The sequence below is a fragment of the Bradysia coprophila genome, unplaced genomic scaffold (assembly GCF_014529535.1).
Source record: "Bradysia coprophila strain Holo2 unplaced genomic scaffold, BU_Bcop_v1 contig_350, whole genome shotgun sequence".
Taxonomy (NCBI): domain Eukaryota; kingdom Metazoa; phylum Arthropoda; class Insecta; order Diptera; family Sciaridae; genus Bradysia; species Bradysia coprophila.
The window spans coordinates 10,107,432-10,127,325 of NW_023503608.1; the positions used below are offsets into that span (position 1 = coordinate 10,107,432).

The window sequence follows — 19,894 nt, forward strand, 5'->3', positions numbered from 1 at the left end:
ACGAAATCTGGTATGTTCGATTGTATTCTAGTTTGAAGTGTAGAACATGAAAGAAAATTATGGAAAATTCTTGAAGCACTTAGAAAATTATTGAATGTGCATGTTATATCGAAAAGTGGTATAAAAAGTCTGTAGAGAAGTGCGAGCAACATAGTTTGAAACAAACAGTCAAAGTGAAAACAACCTACTGATACGCAAGTGAAATAAGGATTTTTTTTGAAAAACAAACGACAAAACTTCCTAAAGTCAGTGAAAAATAAAAATTGAAAATCAACAAATAATAAGTTGTTCAGAGTGATAAATAATTATACCAAAATGGCATTACTACCACTGTTGATTGAATTGAACGACGAATTGTCCCAACCATCATTTAGCCGTTGGAACAACTTTGGTCGTGGGATCTATTCGCACGAATTGGATTCGTTCCCGTCGCTTTTGAATCAATACTACACCGGCTATCAGCGATGTCCCCGATTCCAAGCACTCCGCAATTCCGGTGATTCTGCTAACGTTCCCAAGTCGTCGATCGGAAAGGACGGTTTCCAAGTGTGTATGGATGTCCAACAATTCGCGCCGAATGAAATTTCCGTGAAAACTGTCGACAATACCATCGTGGTTGAGGCGAAGCATGAAGAACGCCAAGATGAACACGGCTACATTTCACGTGAATTCAAGCGTCGGTATGCCCTTCCGAAAGGATTCAACATCAAAGACGTGGTCACTCAATTGTCGTCCGATGGCATTCTAACCATTAAAGCTCCGCCAGAGGTGAAGGCAGTTGATGAAGGAAACGTACGCGTCTTGCAAATTCAACAAACTGGTCCAGCTCGATTGAACAGCGGTAACAAGGATAGTGGCAAATCAAGTGAGAAGGAGTCGGCTGAGGCACCAAAGAAATAAACTGTACCAATGTACCGCCGCTATTTTTAAGCTTTTCTTTTCAATGATACAATTTATGCCAGTTTCTCATTAGGAGGATTTGAGATTGTTTTTTTTTTAAGTTGATACGCATTTAAGGCTGATATTGTAAGTGAAATTCTAAGTTCCAATAAAACATAAAATTTAAAGCAAAAGTTCTTGGTTTTTTAATTCTGTTGGAATTCGTTCTGTACATTTTACACATTTTGGAATTAAATACTGCGAGCGTTAAACAAAAATGCCAATGATTGATTTCTCATAATTTTATCAAAATTTGCCTGAACCTGAACACCTGAAAATCTTTAATACCTAACCAATGCGAAAGTTGACGATTACATAGCAATTTGCCCACTAAGTAAATGATCCATTACATGTGTACACTTGTCGAAAACACAGTTACCGAAGCTTGTTGATCAAGATGACACTTGTGAGTTTGCGTTTATCACAAAATTGTTAATTCACGTAATGAATTACTTCCGCAGCATCCACTGTAACCGACTATTGAGAACAAAGTCAATTCACTATTTTCCAATTCGCTCCCTTTACGCATCAGCCGCCATAACATGGAATTGTGTGATTGCCTTTCTCTTAAAATCATCATAAGGGCAAGAAGGCCTCGAAGAAGACTGAGATCTGTTAAGGTTAAGATTTTCCTCGAGCTTTTTGTCTTTTTATTCAAGTTACGGCGCTTACTTCAGGGAGCCGACATTATTATTAACAAAGAATAAATAGCTTCACGAGCAGCAATGAGTGAGTGCTATCAATTGATTTGAAAGCAGACAAGAAATTTTTGCCATATTTCAAGTGTGATCTTGACCCATTCCATCTTCATTTCGTTTCACGAATTGCCAAAATCACACTATCAATAATAAAAAGACTTACCGCCTCAGTCACGTTGCTTGAAATGATAAGATCCTTGTCTTTGAGGTGTTTGGATTTTTTTATTCGTAGTTTTACAACGGGAAAATAAAAACTTTAGACTTTCATACATTGCGGATATAACGTTTGCCCAGTTCAACTTTTTGCTGCTACAAAACTGCATCGATACAACCGTTCCTTGTGTAATATTATTCTTCGTAGCGATTTCATTTCGCTAAACATTTCTTCAGCAATACTCCGAGTATCAATAGCCACACATTTGGAAATATTGATTGTTTGCAATTTGTCCGACCTCATAATGTGCTTGATACAAGCTAAATCAGTGTGCAAGCAAGATTGCAGCTCTAGAGTCTCCAATGATTTTAGCGTCAAGACTGCCGCCATCTCGATACCATTTCCGCGCAATTGATTACAGTTCGACAAATTTAACGATTCAATGTTCGGGCAATTCATTCCCAATGTATGCATATGTTTGCCGTTGAACTGAGTTCCTTGGGCGCTAAAATGTTTTAATTTGTTCAGTTTCATAGTATTGAATGAATGTGGTGAGAGATGCTTGCAGAAATCGATATTGAGAACTTCCAGATCTTTTAGAGATGAAATCGAAACAACTGATTCATCTACCGGAACTGCTTGCCCATTTAGAATTTTTAATTTTTTTCGTGATTGATTTTTGCCTGCAAATCCTCGATCAGTAATATCGGTTTTGCTCAGTTTCAGTTCTTGCAATTTCTTTAATTGGAACACATATACCAGACTATTATCGTCTATCATTGCACCGTCCAAATTCAAGAGTCGAACATTCGCAAAACACTGGCACATCCGTTTAGCAAACATCCAGTTAAAATCAATAGTTGGGTCAATGAGATACAATTCACTTAGCTTTGGATTTGCATTCATTTTGTAGGTGTCATCCAGCTCATCTTCATCGTAAAATTCTAATCCAGCAATGCCTATCGATGACAATTTATCCATGCCGTTGAACACCTTGAATCCATCTAATGCTGGTCCATTCGAGATCGCTATTTCCTTTAATTTCGACATTTGTTGGAGTGATCTGCTCAATGAGAAGGAACCATTAACGGTGAGGTACTGTAGTTCAGATTGGGTGCACAAGAAGTTTGTGAATTTCGTTGATATTACAGAATTAATTGTCAGGTCCAGTGCCTTGAGTTTTAAGTCCTTAATAGCAAAGAGTTGTTCGGCGATATCTTTGCAAAGCGCTCGATTATTGTCACAAATATGCAGACCCTTAACTTTGGTGCTGTACTTTACAAGAAAATTGAAAATTGCGCTGTACGCCTCAGTGGTTATCCGACGTTTCTTTGAATGAACGTCGAAGTCAATGTTTTTTAAATTCGTCAATTGATCGATCCACGAGCCAAATGTTAAGTCTACCAGACAACCTTCGCTGAAGTACAGCTGTAGCTCCTGTACATTTTTTATATTTCCGAGGACAATGTCCCGAACTGATGATGTCAAGCCATCCATGAAGCCGTTGAAGAATCCCAATGCACAGACCAGATTCAAAGTTTTCAGTCGTGGCGTAAATTTCAGCAACTCTACGAAATTTCCGCCAGGAAGGTCTGAAGAGCGAAATTTGTAGTCGAACGTAATTTCTGTAATGAAGTCGCTCCAATTACACCAAAATTCCGGGTCAATCGATACGAATTTCGCATTGCCAAAGTAGATATTCGAAAAGACCCGTGAACTGTTAGCAAACAGCGTTGATTGCTCCGAATCATTGTTAGAATCAATGGTCACATAATTGAATGAAAGTTTGTAGTTTTTCAAAATCTTTGGAATTTGGGTCGCTCTTAACCAATGCTTGCATACAAGTGTCGCCGATTTCAAATCATCCAAATTGTCCAGATAGTCGAAAATATGCGCGAGAGTCTACAAAAACACGGTGAATCGTGAGATATCAATTATAAGGTAATGGGGTTGGCTTCTTTCGATCTTACCTCCAAAGGAAGAGTCATATTATGTATTAATATGTCCATCAATTTAATACTTAACTGTCGCAATTTGGTACTTCATTCAGGTGGTACACAGTACACATTTTAAACATAATTAATTTCTTTGATAATAGTCAATCGGACAATGCTTTTTGTAACAATGCACGATACGAAACAAACAATAATAAAAACAATAATGACATTTCTAGCGGCTTCGAAAATACAATATGCGAATGAATTCCAGTATATTCGATAACATTCTGAATGATATTGTTACAGTAAACATTGAACTCTCTCGACTTCATTCATCTTCATACGAAAACTCTCGAAGCTCGTAGAAATTTGTTGAATGTGCATGTTATACCGAAAACTGGTATAAAAACGTTCGTATACAAGAGTGAGGCTGCATAGTTTGAAAAAAGCAATCAAAGTGAAAACAACCCACCTCTACTCATACACAAGTGAAATAAGAAATTTTTTTGACAAAAAGTTCTTAAAGTCAGTGAAAAATAAAAATTGAAAATCAACAAATTGAGTTGTTAAGAGAGTCAGTGAAAAATAAAAATTGAAAATCAACAAATAATAAGTTGTTCAAAGTGATAAATAATTATACCAAAATGGCATTACTACCACTGTTGATTGAATTGAACGACGAATTGTCCCAACCATCATTTAGCCGTTGGAACAACTTTGGTCGTGGAATCTATTCGCACGAATTGGATTCGTTCCCGTCGCTTTTGAACCAATACTACACCGGCTATCAGCGATGTCCCCGACTCCGCAATTCCGGTGATTCTGCTAACGTTCCCAAGTCATCGATCGGAAAGGACGGTTTCCAAGTGTGCATGGATGTCCAACAATTCGCGCCGAATGAAATTTCCGTGAAAACTGTCGACAATACCATCGTGGTTGAGGCGAAGCATGAGGAACGCCAAGATGAACACGGCTACATTTCACGTCAATTCAAGCGTCGTTATGCCCTTCCGAAAGGATTCAACATCAAAGACGTGGTCACTCAATTGTCGTCCGATGGCATTCTAACCATTAAAGCTCCGCCAGAGGTGAAGGCAGTCGATGAAGGAAATGTACGCGTCCTGCAAATTCAACAGACCGGTCCAGCTCGTTTGAACAGCGGTAACAAGGATAGTGGCAAATTAAGTGAGGAGGAGCAGGCTGAGGTACCAAAGAAATAAACTGCACCAATGTAAACCAATGTACCGCCGCTATTTTTAAGCTTTTCTTTTCAATGATACAATATATGCCAGTTTCTCATTAGACGGATTTGGGATTGTTTTTTTTTTAAGTTGAAACGCATTTAAGGCTGATTTTGTAAGTGAAATTCTAAGTTCCAATAAAAAATAAAATTTAGAGCAAAAGTTCTTGGTTTTTTAATTGGTACGGTTTTGGTTATAAGTATATATTATATTTCTCCTCAACCTCAAAGATCATTGAAGCATGAGCAAAGAGAAAATCGTTTGGAAAACCCTGATTCCTATTTTCCATACTTTTGTACTATTTCGAATGGAAAACTATAGTCGAGCGTGAACAAGACAGATTTACGATCTCCTGTGATGTAATGTAAGAATGTGACGCTAATATCTAAGTCTACTGTTGGAGCTTAGGATAGAAGAAGAAAATGTTTCCGCTGATAAAATCTGCCAGCTGCTCCAGAGCTAATTTTCAAAAATTCGCTAGAATTCGCTACAACTTCTAGAAATTTCTACAATTTTATAAAATCTCCACAAATTTCAACAATTTTCTAATAATTTCTAAATTTGTCTAAAAAATCAAAAGAAAAATTTAATTTTGAAAAACTTATGTAGACATTATGGAAACTTAAGACTTAAGACATACTTCTTCAAAATTCTAAAATTTCTATAAATAAGCACTAGAAGTTGTACCAAAGTTGATAAATTTCAAACTTTTTCCTAAAGGATGGAAGGATGGAAGGAGTTCTCTCCTTCGTATCACCTCCAATAACTGTTCGGAACAGGTCAGGTTTGACCTGACCTGAACCTGTATTGAAAAAACCTGATTTAATTCCTGACCTGAATTCAGGTCAACCTAAAATGAAACAGGTCAATCTGAAACTGATCGTATCGTACCTCGAATCACTTTGGAAGTAGACAAGCATCTTTTGTCACCTTTTTCCACCTAAGGTGGTTTTCAACCCGTAAAAAAATGTGGGAACATACTATGTGCTCAATCCACAGGAACAGCGATGAAGTGTAAGATCGTCGCTACCGAATACTACCGAATTGCTAAAAACATTAGAAATGAAAAATCGTGTCGTTGAGATGTTTGGATTTCTTTAATCTTAAATTCTTTTAATTTTTTGTTGTGTGTGTGTGTTAAGTCAGAATAACTTATCCTGACCTTATATGCATATCTTCGTACATTTATATATTTATCAAGTAGTTTAATATACACAATGACTACCCTACGGAGCTTCCAGATTTTATATTTCATTACAATCAAAATCAATGAAAAATAAAATTATTATTTTTTTACCGAAACTCGAAAGGTAATTTTCGAAAAACCAGAAAATCGAAAATGAAAAATTGTGTGAATTGAACTCTTCCTTTTTAACTTAGTTTACTTCAACTTAGAAACATATTAAAACTTGATTGTTCAACAATAGAAGTAAATAATATTGCTGCCCTTAAAAATAAAGCTATGCGTTCATTAATTGTACATAAATTAAATGTTTTTCTTAGTGACCATTAATTCTATTTACCAACATTTATCCCATTGGTACATATTCTTCTTCGCCCGGAGGTGGTGGTTCAAACATAGCATAATTTGACATTCTCGTCACAGATTCATTTGATGGTTTCTTCAGTGATGAAACCGGCGGCAAATCAATATCGTCGGGAACCATGCTCAACAGTTCTTCGTCGGTGAGTTGAGCCAGCTTGCTCGGCTCCTTTGACGTCGATTGCATTATGTCCATGGATGTGGGCTGAAAGTGCTTCGTGTGCAACGTTTTCATTGGGACGTAATCTGCTGTATTATACTCTGCATCGCTTGGTATTGGAGTGTATTCGTCATCGTCGGCGACTGGGATTGATGTAGTTGATGCGCCCGATTTTGGCACGATGCTTTGGTCGGTCGATGGTAGAGTCGACACGTGTTTGATGCTGTTTAGGATCTCTTGCAGATTCGATGGAATCGAAATGTTGGCTAGTGTTGGTATTTTGGAAGGTGCCGCACTCGTAGACAGGGACGATGAGGGTGAATATGGTTCATCCACACTGACCACCTCGGAGTCAAGCATAGCGATTTCCATTTTTTGTGCTTCGATTTGGCGATTCAATTCGTCCATTTTTCTCTCGATCTCTTCTTGTTCCAATTGAGCGTACAAGGATGATGTCTGAGCAGTTGCAGGAATGGCTTTTGCATTTTGAAAGGGTATTTCGTCATCGCTACCGCCAGGCGAATACGGTTCGTCACCGTCTAGAAGAAAATCAAGAGAAATTTATAGGTTTTCGTTGTCACATGCCTTAGAATTGTGCTGTGCTTACCCTCCATCGCTATTGGAATTTCTAACTGGGATTTCGGTTGAGTTTTTGGACTGCACGGTGGAGTGAACCTTTCATCAACAGTTTTCGATTTCACTATCAAAGATTCTGACAGACGTGGAACCTGAAAAAAGGTTAAGTGAAAATCGTCATTGGTAAAGCGTTCTCTGCCCATCTGGTCTCAACAGAAAGTTCAGGATTAATTACCTTAGTTGCAATTGGTGCGTTTGGTGTAGGTATGGTTCGTTTTGTCGTGACTGCCAGAGTCGTCTTGACAATGATTCCCAGAAGCAAATCAGGTCGTCCACTTTCAAACTCTGGACCGTCGATAGGTTGTAAAACCGACGGTATTGACTTGTGCGCCGCCAATGGAAAAATGTAAAAATCCTTCAGGACTCTCGACGTGGTCTTTATCACACCCAGCCGCTTCTTCGTGTACAAATACTTGTACAGTTCACAATATGCGTCATTATCCTCCTCGGTGGCAGCTGATAGTCGCACGATCAAGATTTCTTTGTTCTTCTTGATTTTATCAATGTATTCCCAAACTGTATCTGGAATGATTCGACCAACGATGTCTAATTCGGTAGGTAGTTCATGTCTAACGCTTTCACAGTTACCACTGACACCATGAACTGATATTTGAAAGGTTGCGATGTCGACCATTGTAATCATGCCACTCCAAAGAGCCGATTCGACATCGGTTAACTGCTTGTCGAATAAATATTCCGGCGGAGTTGGTATGGTAACTGTACTGGTTGGTTCTTGGTCACATTCACTGCTCGGTGGTAATTTCGGCTTCTGTTCAAGTAATTGGTCACCTTGTGGCTGAACACCTTTGCTTGCACTTTTAATTTCGGTCTTTTTTGTATCTTCTGCTCGCAACACTCGATCGATTGTAGATTGAGCCTCCAATATTTTATCGATTAAATTAAAATTGTCTTCCTTTTTGACGGGTTTTGGTGGTTCCTTCACTTTCACACTTGATTTCTTATGCTCGGTTTTCGAGTCAGTTGTTTTCGGTTTCTCTCTGTCTCGCCTATCTTTGTCATCTTTCTTCTTACTGTCGCGTTCACGGTCTCTGTCGCGACTTTTGTCGTCCTTTTCGCCACTGCGCCTATCTCGGCTCCGTTTTCGTTTGTGTTTATTCGAGCTCGACTTACGATCGTGCTTGTCTTGAATTCTGTCTCTGCTTCTACTTCGACTTCGATGTCCGTCCTTTTTCTTTGATGAAGACGATCCCAATTTGCTACTGCCACTGATGCTACTGTCCACCGATAAGTACTTATCAAATCGAGTGTCGATTCGCTGATCTTTTGTTGGAGTTATCTGACCAACAGTTTCGCTCGTGCTACTTACAGTTGAGTTGTTTAACACTGACACAACGTCTTCAACGGATATGGAAGGATCCAAGGTAAGCCGGTCAGTCACCTTACTCTCAATAACTTCTTCGCCCTTATGCGTTTTCAAAACGTATGATTTGCTGGCGGCCAGTAGATCGAGTTCAGATTTTTTTATCATCTCCAGCTGGTGCTTATTTTCATTCTCTCGCCACTGTGCCAACTGTTGGCTAGCCAGCTCTTCAGCTGACATGCGTACGAACTGGTTCGGTTTGATAGTTTTCTCGCATATCTTCAGAAACAGGCTGTCATTTTTCCGATCTTTAATGTTGAAAACTAATGACCTGTATTTGGCCCTATATTTGGCACCTATGTCCTTGCTGAACAAATTGTAAATCTCTCGTTCCGTGTCCGCAGCAAAACTATCAATTTCTTCAGCGGTGAGTTTGGGATGTTTACTATCGGTGATTTCAGACATTCGTTGGGAAATTGCTTCATTTAGCAGTCGGTGAACGGTAACACGTATGGTTTCAGAAGAAGTTTCACTTTTGTTGTCAGTAGGTTTCGAATCAGATTTTGGATCGGATTTCCGCTTGTTTTGATTCGCCCGAGGTGCTGGAGTTTTGGGTGTTGTCGGTTTCGATGCTACTTTCGACTGAACCGGACTCTGTTTGACTGGACTGTTTGGCTTAGGCGATGCCTGTTGACCAAGCTTCTGGGCTTTCGTTACTACCTTAGCTGGTAACGACGTAGGAGTCGTTGTTGTTGCGTTGGATTTCTGGTTTGGATTCACAATCATTACATTTTTTGCGGGACCAATTTTCAATGTTGTTTGAATCTTTTGTGGTTGCTGCTGCTGCTGACTACCTTTTTTCTGCTTATCCCCCTGTACCAACAAACTATTCTGCTCTTGCCTTTCGCGGTTAATTTGTTCCTGCTTCACTCTAATGAATTGCGCCTGTTTGCTTCCGGGCTTGACAAGTTCAAACGTGGGATTATCGAGCAGCCACTGCTTTAATGTATCTGGCGTCGGAGCCGTATTGCCAGTTAAAACGCGACCGCTTTTCTTTTCGAAAACAATGACGCGATTGTTTTTCGTTATCGTGTATTCGGCCTTCGCATTGAATTTGGCTGGTGTCGATTTCTTTGACCTATCCGATGTACTGGACAAATCACTTTGTGACGACGATGTAACATTCGTGGCTGTAGTCTGAGCATGCTTTCTGATACAATCGTCGCTGCAGTAGATTGAGTTCGGGCGGGCTTGGCTCTTGCATACAATGCACGAAAGTAGGGAGCTGTTTAGACTGGAATTCTTACTGGTCGACGACTTTCGTTCCGGAGGTTTCTGCAAGCAAATTGGATGAATTTAATTAATCAAATCGAATACAATCGTGTGAAAAGGAGAGTGGAAAATTTGTGGGATCTGTTCGTTTAGCCTGCCTACGATTTCTCTCTTCATAATGGGCAATCGTTTGGTTTTAGTTCGTTAAGAATGGGAATGGGATAAGGATTGCAAATTGATTTGTCGTTTATTTCTAAGTAAAGCTCACACAATGAACGTTGAGACCCATTTCACACCGAGCGTCAACACGAAATTATGTTTTGAAATCTGATTTCGATTTGACAGATGAAATGTCAGTCAAACGTGTTATGATCAGAGCGAAAAAACCGAAGACTAGTTATTATAACTCGCCTTGGGGTACTTGTCAAAGTTTGCTTCTCTTTCAACCTAATACGTTGAGAGCGAGAGGACAGAAGACCAGTTTATTTTAACATGCCTTAGGGTACTTGTCAAAATATCTTCTTCCCTTTCATTATAACACTCTATAAGTTGCCAAAAGTAAAAAATGTAAAATGAAATATTTACAATGTCCTGTAGACGAAATGTGAGGCTACTAGTAATTTTTTGTGTATTTTGGCGCAATATCGCAGAAAATATTTAAAAGAGACATGACTTATGTCAATAAGTGGACTTTGTTCCTGGCCAGGTGAGTGCTGTAAAATTGTCAAATAAAAATCTGACAGATTCTCTCAGTTATACACTGAACAAGACGAGTAATATGCGATAGATCAGATCGACTTTGAATTGTTTTTATTAATTGAAAAGTGCGACCCGAAAATAACATTCAGATAATGCCCAATTCCACTGAAGAGTATTAGATTCCTCATCAAAGGGAACGGTTTGAAACCTTTTTCGAATTCTATAAGAAAAGCAATTCGTATTGCTAGCCGAAGCGAAACACTTCTCCTAAACAAGGGTATGCCTGGTGCATTTTCTCATAGAAAATCCAAATTGGTATCAAAATGAAGGTGCTGGTAACCAAACGATGAATGAAATGTAAAAATACAATTTTTATCGAAAGGTTTGTCGTACCAAACATATGGAAAATTTGACTTGCTTGGCATGGTAAACCTCCCAACATATTTTATTTTGATATTTTCTACGATGTGACTACCCTCAAAAACGAAATTGTTGTGAACTAAAGTAGAACAAATTGATCTGACTGTCTCTCGATTTCGATCTCGATAACCTGTGACGGAATAACTGCTATTTATCAAGACAAGGAATAAGAGGATAGGTTGTAAGTGGAACAAAAAAAGGAGGTAGACAACTATGGCGCATAAAAACACATCGCTTCAATTGAAAACTGTGCTTGACACACGCCAATAAACAAAATTCGTGAAAAACTCACCTTCCCAGGGTGCTTTTTAATGCAGTTCGGACAAACCCACTCCTTCCCTTGTTCCTCCATTTCCGTACCCATCGCTTTTGTCACATTAACACATTTCCCATGGAACCAATCCTCACACTTATCGCAGCAAATCATAAATCGATTATTATGAGGCTGTCGACAAATGCACCACAAACTAAAATTTATGGAATGGTTTCGATTAAAAACATTTTATTGCACACAAAAAATAAATAAATTAAACGTCTTTCACACACCGATAAGGATCGTCCTCTGCGTTGTGACTGCCATCGGAATCCTCGTCGTCGTAGTCGTCATCGTCAGGTTGTTCAACAGTTGTAGATTCGGGAACAATGGTTTTTGGTTTCGGTGGTTCTGCTACCTTTTTGGTTGTCGAAGAGCGACGAGTCTTTTCCTTTTCTTTCACTTCTTCAACGACCTTTGGCGTTGGTTTGCTTTTCGGCGTTGACGTTGCTGACTCTTCTTTTGCCACTGCGTCAAAGGATTGAGTTAAAGCTCGTCGTTTGGCTCGTGTTGTTGGTGCTTCTAACGGTGGTAGCAGAATAACTCGCCCGTCACTGCGAACAATTTTTATTGGCTCCTTGGCCTGAACTGGCGTTGTTGTTGCTGATTGCGACAAATTACTCTTCAATGAATCCGTCTTTTTATCAGATTTTGGAATTTCGCTTCGAGTTGGAGCTTTCAGCGTTGAGTCAGGTTTTGTAATATTCGTGCTTAATGGTGGCAAGACAGCAGATGGTATCGTAGATGTGGTTGCTTTCACTTCGAGGACCTGTTTGTCTATAACCTCTTGAATTTTTTTGTCTTCTACCAATTTGGCAACGTCTTGAAGAACATCGTCGGGTAAAAAGTCGTCAACGTTTCCTATTCCTAATATGTCAGGCGTATCGAGAAGCGTTCCCCGGATTGTTGATGCATTCACAATTGTTGATGTATTCGATGTGGATTGCGTCGGATTGATAGCGTCGACCATCTTTACACCGTCGGAATTCTCCAACATTTTCACTATATTCGGTATATGGGGTGTTGTAGTTTGCTTTAGCTCTTCTTGCACTATGTCTCTGACGAATAAGTCGATTAAGTCGAGCTGTTTATCTTGCTCGAATTCCAGATCTGGTGTAGCGGTGTGTGTTTGTACAGAAATTTGGGCGGGAAGCTGCTGCGGATTTTTTATACTGCTCGGATTCAATGGCATAAAATATGTTTTATTCGTTGGCGTTGATGGGGTTGTAGGCATGCTGGTTGTAGGACTTGCCCGTATCTCGTTTTCAACCTTTTTAATTATATCCGGTGTGGAGAACAGAGACGACATGTTGTTTAAGTATGCGTCAACATGAGCGGGTTGCTTTTTGTCTTTCTTCTGTGGCAACGCTTTCGGGTTCGTAATTGGTGTTAATGCAGGAACTGGTGGACCAGGAGTGACGACTGTAGATGACGGTGAAGAAGGTATTGATGAATCCTTTTTAAGATCGACGTCGACGTCCGATCTAGCCGAAACAACTGGCGTACCCTTCGATATAGATGCGGCAGGTTTGGCACTGCTTGTGCTTGGCGTTGTCGTCGTCTTATTCGTTGATAGGCTCCGCCGTTTAACCGGTTTCTTTTTGCCAGACGAAGTTGTTGCTTCGTCAGATTTATCATCGTCGCCAACACTTGCCCGTTTCTTTGTAACTTTTCCCGTGCCTTTGAGCCGTTTGATTCGCGAAACTTTGGTGGGTTTTATTTTTCGTACCCGAGTCGGTCGACCACTAACATTAAAGTCTAAATCACTATCACGATCACTTTCACTCGGACTGTAGTATGTGTTTTCCGAATCACTTTCGTCACCTTCTTCATCACTAACTTCCTCCTCCTCTTCAGACGCTTCAGCCTTCTTCGGTTGTACTGTGGATGGAATCGGTTTCGCTTTGACGTCCGGCTTTTTGGTGACCTGAACCGGTGTATTCCGACGTGACTCACTTTTCCGTTGACTGGGCGATGTTAGAGGTGTGTAACAATGATCGTTGACGACAGCTCGCCGCTGATGAGCTAGATCCTTGACCACTTGCTTAGGATCTGTTATTCCAGCAGCACCTGAAAATAATTACTGTGAAACCGCACAACTCACAACACTAAAAACAACAACCACTTACTCAATATCTCCGATGCAAATTGTTTAGCCTCATCGGCATTGTAATACTTTTCCACCACAACGCTCAAGTTTGGAATTTTGATGACCTCCTCCTTTTCCCCATTGTCCGCCGATTCGTCATCCGTTGCATAGAGAGCCTTTGCCATTTCCTTTTCGAGTTCCTCCTGTTCGTTCAATTCTTCCTCAATACTTGGCGTTGGTGAGGCCAGACGAACAACGCTCACCGTTGTATTGGATTTGTTTGAATCGTTATTCACTGGAATTAGATTCATGAAGCGGTTTGCTAACATATTTGTTGGTGGTAACATCAAAATCCAAAACAAATACCTAAAAAATCATGCAATTCCGATTGGTCGACAGAAACATTTCCGTTTTTGTTGATAACAACGACAAGATGACTATCGTTGGATTCCGGAAATTCTTTAAACACTGAACAAGACATGTTGAACGCAAAATTTATTCGTCAAAATTAAAAAAAAAACTATGAGACTCAGAAATTTAAAAATCAAAACTTAATGTACACAGTTTGACAACGCCATGAACGCCATGTTCTATAAAGGGAGGAGGGATTTTTCTTCGCATTCAAGATAACCAAAATTATTTTCACTTAATTCATGTGTATGCACTTGACGGTTTCGATCAATCTTTTTTCATTCGTCACCGGCGTGTTACTCAACTGTATGTTAATTGCAAAAAGTACGAATAAATGCTGGCTCTTCAGTAAAATAATTCACTTTTATTGAGACACACAGAGTGGCATTTTTTTCCGCGATTTTTTGACTATTGCGTTTTGTCTCTTTCCCTTCAACAATAACTAAACAACCCAGCCGATATTTCAATAGAAAAAAATAGAAGAGCCGTCAAAATTGAATAGCATATCGCTACAGGTAACATTTCGAAAAGAATGATGAGATAATTTGTATTTAAAAACAAAAATAAAGATTTGCTCCAAGGTCGTATGAATTGTCGAATTGCATCCATAGACAGTGACATGACTTTATCAATATTTGTATTTGGGTTTCTCGTTATTTGGAGCAAACCTATAGAGTGTTATGATCAGAGCGAGAAAACGTAAGACCATTTAATATAACTTTCGTTGGGGTACTTATCAAAATATTTCTTCGTCTTTCATCATAATACTTTATAGATCGAGTCCGAATCCGAACACTGACAGTTACACAGTCATCCATAGAGAACTCTAACCTCAACTCACGGCAAAAAGTTGAAATTAATGAGCTGCCGTTCAATTTTCTGTTTTGTCTGGATCAACCAAAAATGTTAAATTTAATAGATTTCCAATGTATAAAAGGTGAAATTATAATTGTTTCTTTACTAGGGAGGTAATACGGCCATTCGCTTCCTAGGGAAACCCCTTACCCTTACCTCGCTCGTAAAGGAATAGTAGATTATTCACCTCTGTCCACATGTTTATTTAGACACTTGTTATTCCATGAGCCGAAGGCGAATGTTATAACCCCAAGGTCTAAATAAACATTTGGACAGAGGTGAATACGCTATTTTATCTACCGACGGCGAAATAATAGCACCTTTTCACTGCTATTATTTCACCTAGGTAGATAAAATAGCATACTGCACATGGGAAACATTCAAACATTTGTTTATGTTTTCAAACGTGAACAAAGTGCCTGCTCATTTTCACTGCACATATTTTCAGGTTATTCCTGAAAATGATTTTTGACATTTCGAATAACCTTGGACTTGACCTATTGAAACACGTACAGTAATTATTCGTCAACATTCACTAGCGAATTTCTGACAGTTTTAGCAATGATACCTATATCGCAGATAGAGATGGATTGGATAGTGAACATTGACAGTGGTAACGGTGGTATCTTAACGGAAAACAATTTCTGTACGCGTCATTGTATTGTAATGATCCTTAGGCGAACATATAGCACGTAGACTTTGTTGTGTATAACAAGTGCGAAATACTTCGTCAGTGACGAATTATTTGTTCAACGAGGAAAAAAGTTGGAATATGTATTTCGAGGGCGTTTAAAAGTAAATTTTCACAACGCAGATGAAACGCAGCCTTCGTTGTGAAAAGCGTTGTGCTACCTCGGGAATAGTAAGAAATTATATTTTCCCGGGGAATTTGTGACCCTCGAAATGATATTTCCAATCTGTTTCCTCCTTAGTGAACAAATAACTATTACCCATTCTGTTTCGATATATTTTCTCACACAATGCACAATACTTACTTGTCAAATAGTTTTTTAGTGTGGGTCTTCTCTATCGATATCGAATGTCGCAGTTGGTGGCGCTGCACACATTAAGTGAACAAAAAAAATCGATAAGGTTGACGTTAACATCAAACGAAGAAAAATCAGTAAAGTAATTTACACAAAACCAGATACATCCGCTTAACACGTACACGTAAAATTGTCGAAAAATGGCAAGCCAGACTCAAGGAATCCAACAGTTATTGGCAGCTGAAAAGCGAGCTGCAGAAAAGGTTCAAGAAGCCAGAAAACGTGAGTGTACCATCTGAAATAAAAGAATGGTCAAAAACTGCTGTGCTATTGACAATTTGTGGCCTTCAGAACCACTTAATAATAAATCTGATTCAATTTACCAATAAAAACATTTCGTGCATATCGGTAGGTAAACAACGTCGATTGAAACAGGCTAAAGAAGAGGCTCAAGACGAAATCGAAAAGTACAGGGCCGAACGTGAACGTCAATTTAAAGAATTTGAAGCCAAGGTTCGTATTAATCAGTAAATCACGTAATTTATTTCGAAACAATTAAAACTCAATTTGCATAAATGTCTAATTACAATTTGTATTTGCTTTCTGTTTTCATATCATGTGACACTAGCATATGGGATCGAAAGAAGGTGTCGCCGCTAAAATTGATGAAGATACTCGATTGAAAATCGAAGAAATGCGACGAACACTGTCGACCAATCGTCCGAAATTGATTGATGAATTGTTGAACTTGGTCTATGACATACAGCCCCAATTGCATCGAAACTATAATCTTCAGATTCATGGCCTTGCGGGAAGTGACTAAAATGCACACATTACATTGCCAACATCACAAAAAGCAACAACGTAAAATTTAGGATCTTAATATCGAATTTGTGCTTTGTGAAACATGGCTCTCTGGAATTTTTTTTTTTCGTTTTTTGTTGCCAAAATATTTTGAAAATATGAATTTATAATTTCGATGGAACTCCAGTCATTTTGGGGTGACAATTCGATGATACCGATTTTATTATTATTATTGTTAATTATATAAATTGATTGCATGCTATATTTTCCACTTATGGGTTAATAATTTCCTTCATATTGTGACTAACCCGCAACAAGAATTTGTATGATTTTATCATTGTACTGATGATTGAATATCATTTTTTCCATAAATTTAAGTGATCTAACCCAACTAACCCAATAATCTCATACACATAGAAACTCATTTAAATAAACTATATAGCAGAAAAAAAGAGATGATGTTGCAAATCAAAAATGAATTTAAATTAAATGTTGTAATTGTTCCGAATTCATTGTAAAAAATAAAAATATATTCAAATTACCGAGCCCGCTTTGAAAATTACGTATATACAGGTAGAGTTCCAATTTAGGAAATGATTCAGCCAATTCTAAAAAATCCAATGGAAATTTGATTTTTACTTAGTTCTTCTGTCCGACTACGATCGAAATAAAAAAATGCTACGAAATTGCAGACCTGTTTCCTTAATTCGAATACAGTTAGAGTCAACCAAATTTGTGTCTGAATTTGATTCACCTACTTGGTGGCCATTGGTGGTCATTTAAACACACGCTATGTCTTTATAATATCCTTAGATATTATAAATAATAAGACGAGTCGGTGCACTTTAGGTTACGTTTATTTATTCTTATGTTGTTTGATCGAGTGCTGGTGGTAGACTAATCCAAAACTGCTGATTACAATTACGTTGATATGTTTGATATGAGACGTGACTTTACTTGTATGTGTGTGCCTCGTTTACGGGCCACTACATCCTTATATGGGTTTAATAGTCGCATCAACTATGTAAACTGTGTAACCATGTCTAAGTACTGTGTTTTTTTTTCTGCGTGGACCAGCTGGTATAACAGCTGTCACAGACTTAGACACACAATTAGTCAACTCTGACTGTAATTAGTCAAGAAACAGCAAAAATGTTTATATTTTTAATCGATGCAGCTCATAATTCTAAACGAAAAATTGTTCTACGACATGTCTCAAAAATACATAGTTTTTTTTATAAAGCTCATAAAGTGGCTAAACTGCTGCCTCCCCGATGCAATTTTTGACATTTTACCGAAATATAATTTCTAATCGGTGGACATGCTTATTCCAACTAAAAAATTGTTCTACCGCTGTGCTCCAAAACTTACGATTTTTTTATGAAACAAATTGAAGATGAGGAAGTTTACTGGACCTTTACATCATCCTCTAAAAATAACGGCATTCATTTTCATACATGCTGTAGAACAATTTTTTTCTAAGAATGATAAGTAGCATCGAATTAATATAGAAAAAAAATTGTTTCCAGACAATTTTGAGGATTTCATTTTTTTTCTTTAAGAATCACATATCAAAAAGCGTAGAAATTGGTTTTAGACCAACATAATCGCTTCTGCGGTCTTCCACTAATTTATGTTACCCTTTTCAAGCATTCATTGAAATTTCAAGTGTTTGAAAACCGATCAGTTTTTGGTGTCTAAATCTCGGTACGGGTTCCGGTTCTGAGCATGGACATTTTCAGAGTACAACATTGGACCTGGAAATAAATCTACTCCTGAATATATTCATCCTGCCTAAACGTTACCAATAAAACAGACGATCAACAGTTAAGATTAATATGACAATATAACTCAATCTCATTGATTTTTATCACAAAAAATGCTGCTTTTGAAACCATTGAGGGGAAACGATGTTAATAAGGCTTCTCTTCGTCGCGATAAAGTCGATATTCAATGATTGGGTTTAATTAGTAAAATTCCAGTGACGTGTGGCACAAATAAATAACAAAGTGCGTTGAAGTAATAAAAGTATTTTCTTCTCAACGTATAAAAAGGTGCCTTCACTGAAATTCAAACGAAAAACGAGCCGTCAGAACAGTCGGAGCGTTCGCTGCGACTGAGCCCCGTACGAACCCGTACATCTATTGCGTACGCGACCCTAGTTCGTCGGTCGCCCTACTCTTACCCTAAACCTACTAACCTAAAATTCTTATGAAATGTGCACGTCCTAAAAATTGCGCATAGCGCAATTACGAAGCCCCGTACGACGTTCCTTTCAACTGTAACCCAAACTTAAAAATTTTTACAACAATTTATATTAACCTATATTTACCTATAAATAAACATTTTACTAATAAATATGCTAGTATATAGCTCAGAAGAACTATCTACACCGTTATATAGCTCAATATAGCTGTATATATTTATAAATAGATATCCATATTTGGGATGCTTGAAACACCCCACACACATAACCAATCACTTCCCACATGATCAGTAACTTTGTAAGTATCATTTTCACCGATTTCTATTGTTTTTACAAAAATCCAAAATGGCGGCCGACGGCCATTTTGTTAGGAGGTGGAAATTAGTACAGCTGCTTTTCATTCAATAATACCTTTCAAACAAAAAAAAATCATGAAATTCGGTCAAAGTTTACTCGATATATTAACAAAAAACACCACGTTCACTGTACGGCCGAGTAGCCACATATAAGCTCACTCCAAGAGACCTAGCTCACGCTTCTGTAAACCGAATTCCATGAACTTTTTTTTCCCTGATTGGTACGGTCAATACCTATCTATTAACGCAAAATCCATCGAAATTTGGCCAACCTACAAGCAAAAACGGCTTGCCACCCTGTACCTAGTTCACTCCAAGGGGTCTAACTAACGAGTCGATCATCTGATTTCCATAAACTTTTTTTTTGTCGATCGGTATTGTTTGATACCTTTTATTTGACGTATCACTTTGAATGGCCGCAGATATCTTCGGAAAACGTTAAATCAGTTATGGGGCCCCAGCTCGGGAGGGGTCGACCCAAAATTGCCCATCTTCGAACTTAGCCTCACTATTTCGACTATATTGCAGGGAAAAAAAAAATTTTGAAATCGGATTTGATTTACTCAAGATATCGACGTGACAGACGGACGGACAGACGGACAGACGGACAGACGGACGGACGGACGGACCAAATTTTTATTGCGGATTCGTTATCTATGAACATAGGCAAACACTTTGCCCTTACCGTCTGCTTCGAATTCCATCAATTACACACGGCATCGTAATCCTATTAGCCCCTTGTACTTCGTACGGGGCTAAAAACCCCTCCTATCAGCCTCTCTATGGAAAAGTTTTTAAGCCGGATTATGTTAAAAACTATTCAAATCGAATTTTGTTTTTATTTACTAAAGCCA

General features: G+C 38.4%; 5 protein-coding genes across 8 annotated transcripts; 3 read left to right on the plus strand and 2 right to left on the minus strand.

The window, feature by feature from the left end:
- The first annotated feature begins 155 nt into the window (after positions 1-155).
- On the plus strand, positions 156-1,073 carry LOC119080898 (heat shock protein 27-like). Its single transcript, XM_037189479.1, has one exon. The coding sequence runs from the start codon at positions 316-318 to the stop codon at positions 898-900; it is 585 nt and encodes a 194-aa protein (XP_037045374.1). The 5' UTR covers positions 156-315; the 3' UTR covers positions 901-1,073.
- A 751-nt stretch (positions 1,074-1,824) lies between these two features.
- Positions 1,825-4,010, minus strand: LOC119080879. Its single transcript, XM_037189457.1, has 2 exons — positions 3,762-4,010; positions 1,825-3,693 (listed from the first exon to the last, which is right to left on the minus strand). Exons 1-2 carry the CDS (start codon positions 3,798-3,800, stop codon positions 1,933-1,935), a joined length of 1,800 nt encoding a protein of 599 aa, XP_037045352.1. The 5' UTR covers positions 3,801-4,010; the 3' UTR covers positions 1,825-1,932.
- A 174-nt stretch (positions 4,011-4,184) lies between these two features.
- Positions 4,185-4,953, plus strand: LOC119080899 (heat shock protein 27-like). 4 transcript variants are annotated; one of them, XM_037189482.1, is made up of 2 exons: positions 4,185-4,287; positions 4,339-4,953. In XM_037189482.1, the coding sequence occupies exon 2, from the start codon at positions 4,373-4,375 to the stop codon at positions 4,946-4,948; it is 576 nt and encodes a 191-aa protein (XP_037045377.1). In that variant the 5' UTR covers positions 4,185-4,287; positions 4,339-4,372; the 3' UTR covers positions 4,949-4,953. The 4 variants fall into 4 exon arrangements, with proteins under 4 accessions (XP_037045377.1, XP_037045378.1, XP_037045375.1 ...); XM_037189483.1 differs by having other exon boundaries at positions 4,190-4,301; positions 4,353-4,953; XM_037189480.1 differs by having other exon boundaries at positions 4,202-4,252; positions 4,306-4,953.
- A 1,094-nt stretch (positions 4,954-6,047) lies between these two features.
- On the minus strand, positions 6,048-14,329 carry LOC119080875. The gene is made up of 7 exons (XM_037189450.1): positions 13,789-14,329; positions 13,463-13,717; positions 11,567-13,403; positions 11,313-11,487; positions 7,484-9,964; positions 7,280-7,400; positions 6,048-7,211 (listed from the first exon to the last, which is right to left on the minus strand). Exons 1-7 carry the CDS (start codon positions 13,901-13,903, stop codon positions 6,499-6,501), a joined length of 5,697 nt encoding a protein of 1,898 aa, XP_037045345.1. The 5' UTR covers positions 13,904-14,329; the 3' UTR covers positions 6,048-6,498.
- A 1,425-nt stretch (positions 14,330-15,754) lies between these two features.
- Positions 15,755-17,019, plus strand: LOC119080901 (V-type proton ATPase subunit G-like). Its single transcript, XM_037189485.1, has 3 exons — positions 15,755-15,956; positions 16,087-16,187; positions 16,303-17,019. The coding sequence occupies exons 1-3, from the start codon at positions 15,875-15,877 to the stop codon at positions 16,495-16,497; spliced, it is 378 nt and encodes a 125-aa protein (XP_037045380.1). The 5' UTR covers positions 15,755-15,874; the 3' UTR covers positions 16,498-17,019.
- Positions 17,020-19,894: the final 2,875 nt, after the last annotated feature.

What these genes read in the sequence shown, in the direction of transcription:
- LOC119080901 (XM_037189485.1), top strand. Translation starts at nt 15,875, where the DNA reads ATGGCAAGCCAGACTCAAGGAATCCAACAGTTATTGGCAGCTGAAAAG. An exon ending in GGTTCAAGAAGCCAGAAAAC is followed by an intron (nt 15,957 to 16,086) that starts GTGAGTGTACCA and finishes GCATATCGGTAG; the next exon opens with GTAAACAACGTCGATTGAAA. An exon ending in TTAAAGAATTTGAAGCCAAG is followed by an intron (nt 16,188 to 16,302) that starts GTTCGTATTAAT and finishes ATGTGACACTAG; the next exon opens with CATATGGGATCGAAAGAAGG.
- LOC119080899 (XM_037189482.1), top strand. Translation starts at nt 4,373, where the DNA reads ATGGCATTACTACCACTGTTGATTGAATTGAACGACGAATTGTCCCAA.
- LOC119080879 (XM_037189457.1), bottom strand. Translation starts at nt 3,800, where the DNA reads ATGGACATATTAATACATAATATGACTCTTCCTTTGGAG. An exon ending in ATATGACTCTTCCTTTGGAG is followed by an intron (nt 3,694 to 3,761) that starts GTAAGATCGAAA and finishes GTGTTTTTGTAG; the next exon opens with ACTCTCGCGCATATTTTCGA.
- LOC119080898 (XM_037189479.1), top strand. Translation starts at nt 316, where the DNA reads ATGGCATTACTACCACTGTTGATTGAATTGAACGACGAATTGTCCCAA.
- LOC119080875 (XM_037189450.1), bottom strand. Translation starts at nt 13,903, where the DNA reads ATGTCTTGTTCAGTGTTTAAAGAATTTCCGGAATCCAACGATAGTCAT. An exon ending in ATTTGCATCGGAGATATTGA is followed by an intron (nt 13,404 to 13,462) that starts GTAAGTGGTTGT and finishes AATTATTTTCAG; the next exon opens with GTGCTGCTGGAATAACAGAT. An exon ending in TTAAAAAGCACCCTGGGAAG is followed by an intron (nt 9,965 to 11,312) that starts GTGAGTTTTTCA and finishes ATTTGCTTGCAG; the next exon opens with AAACCTCCGGAACGAAAGTC.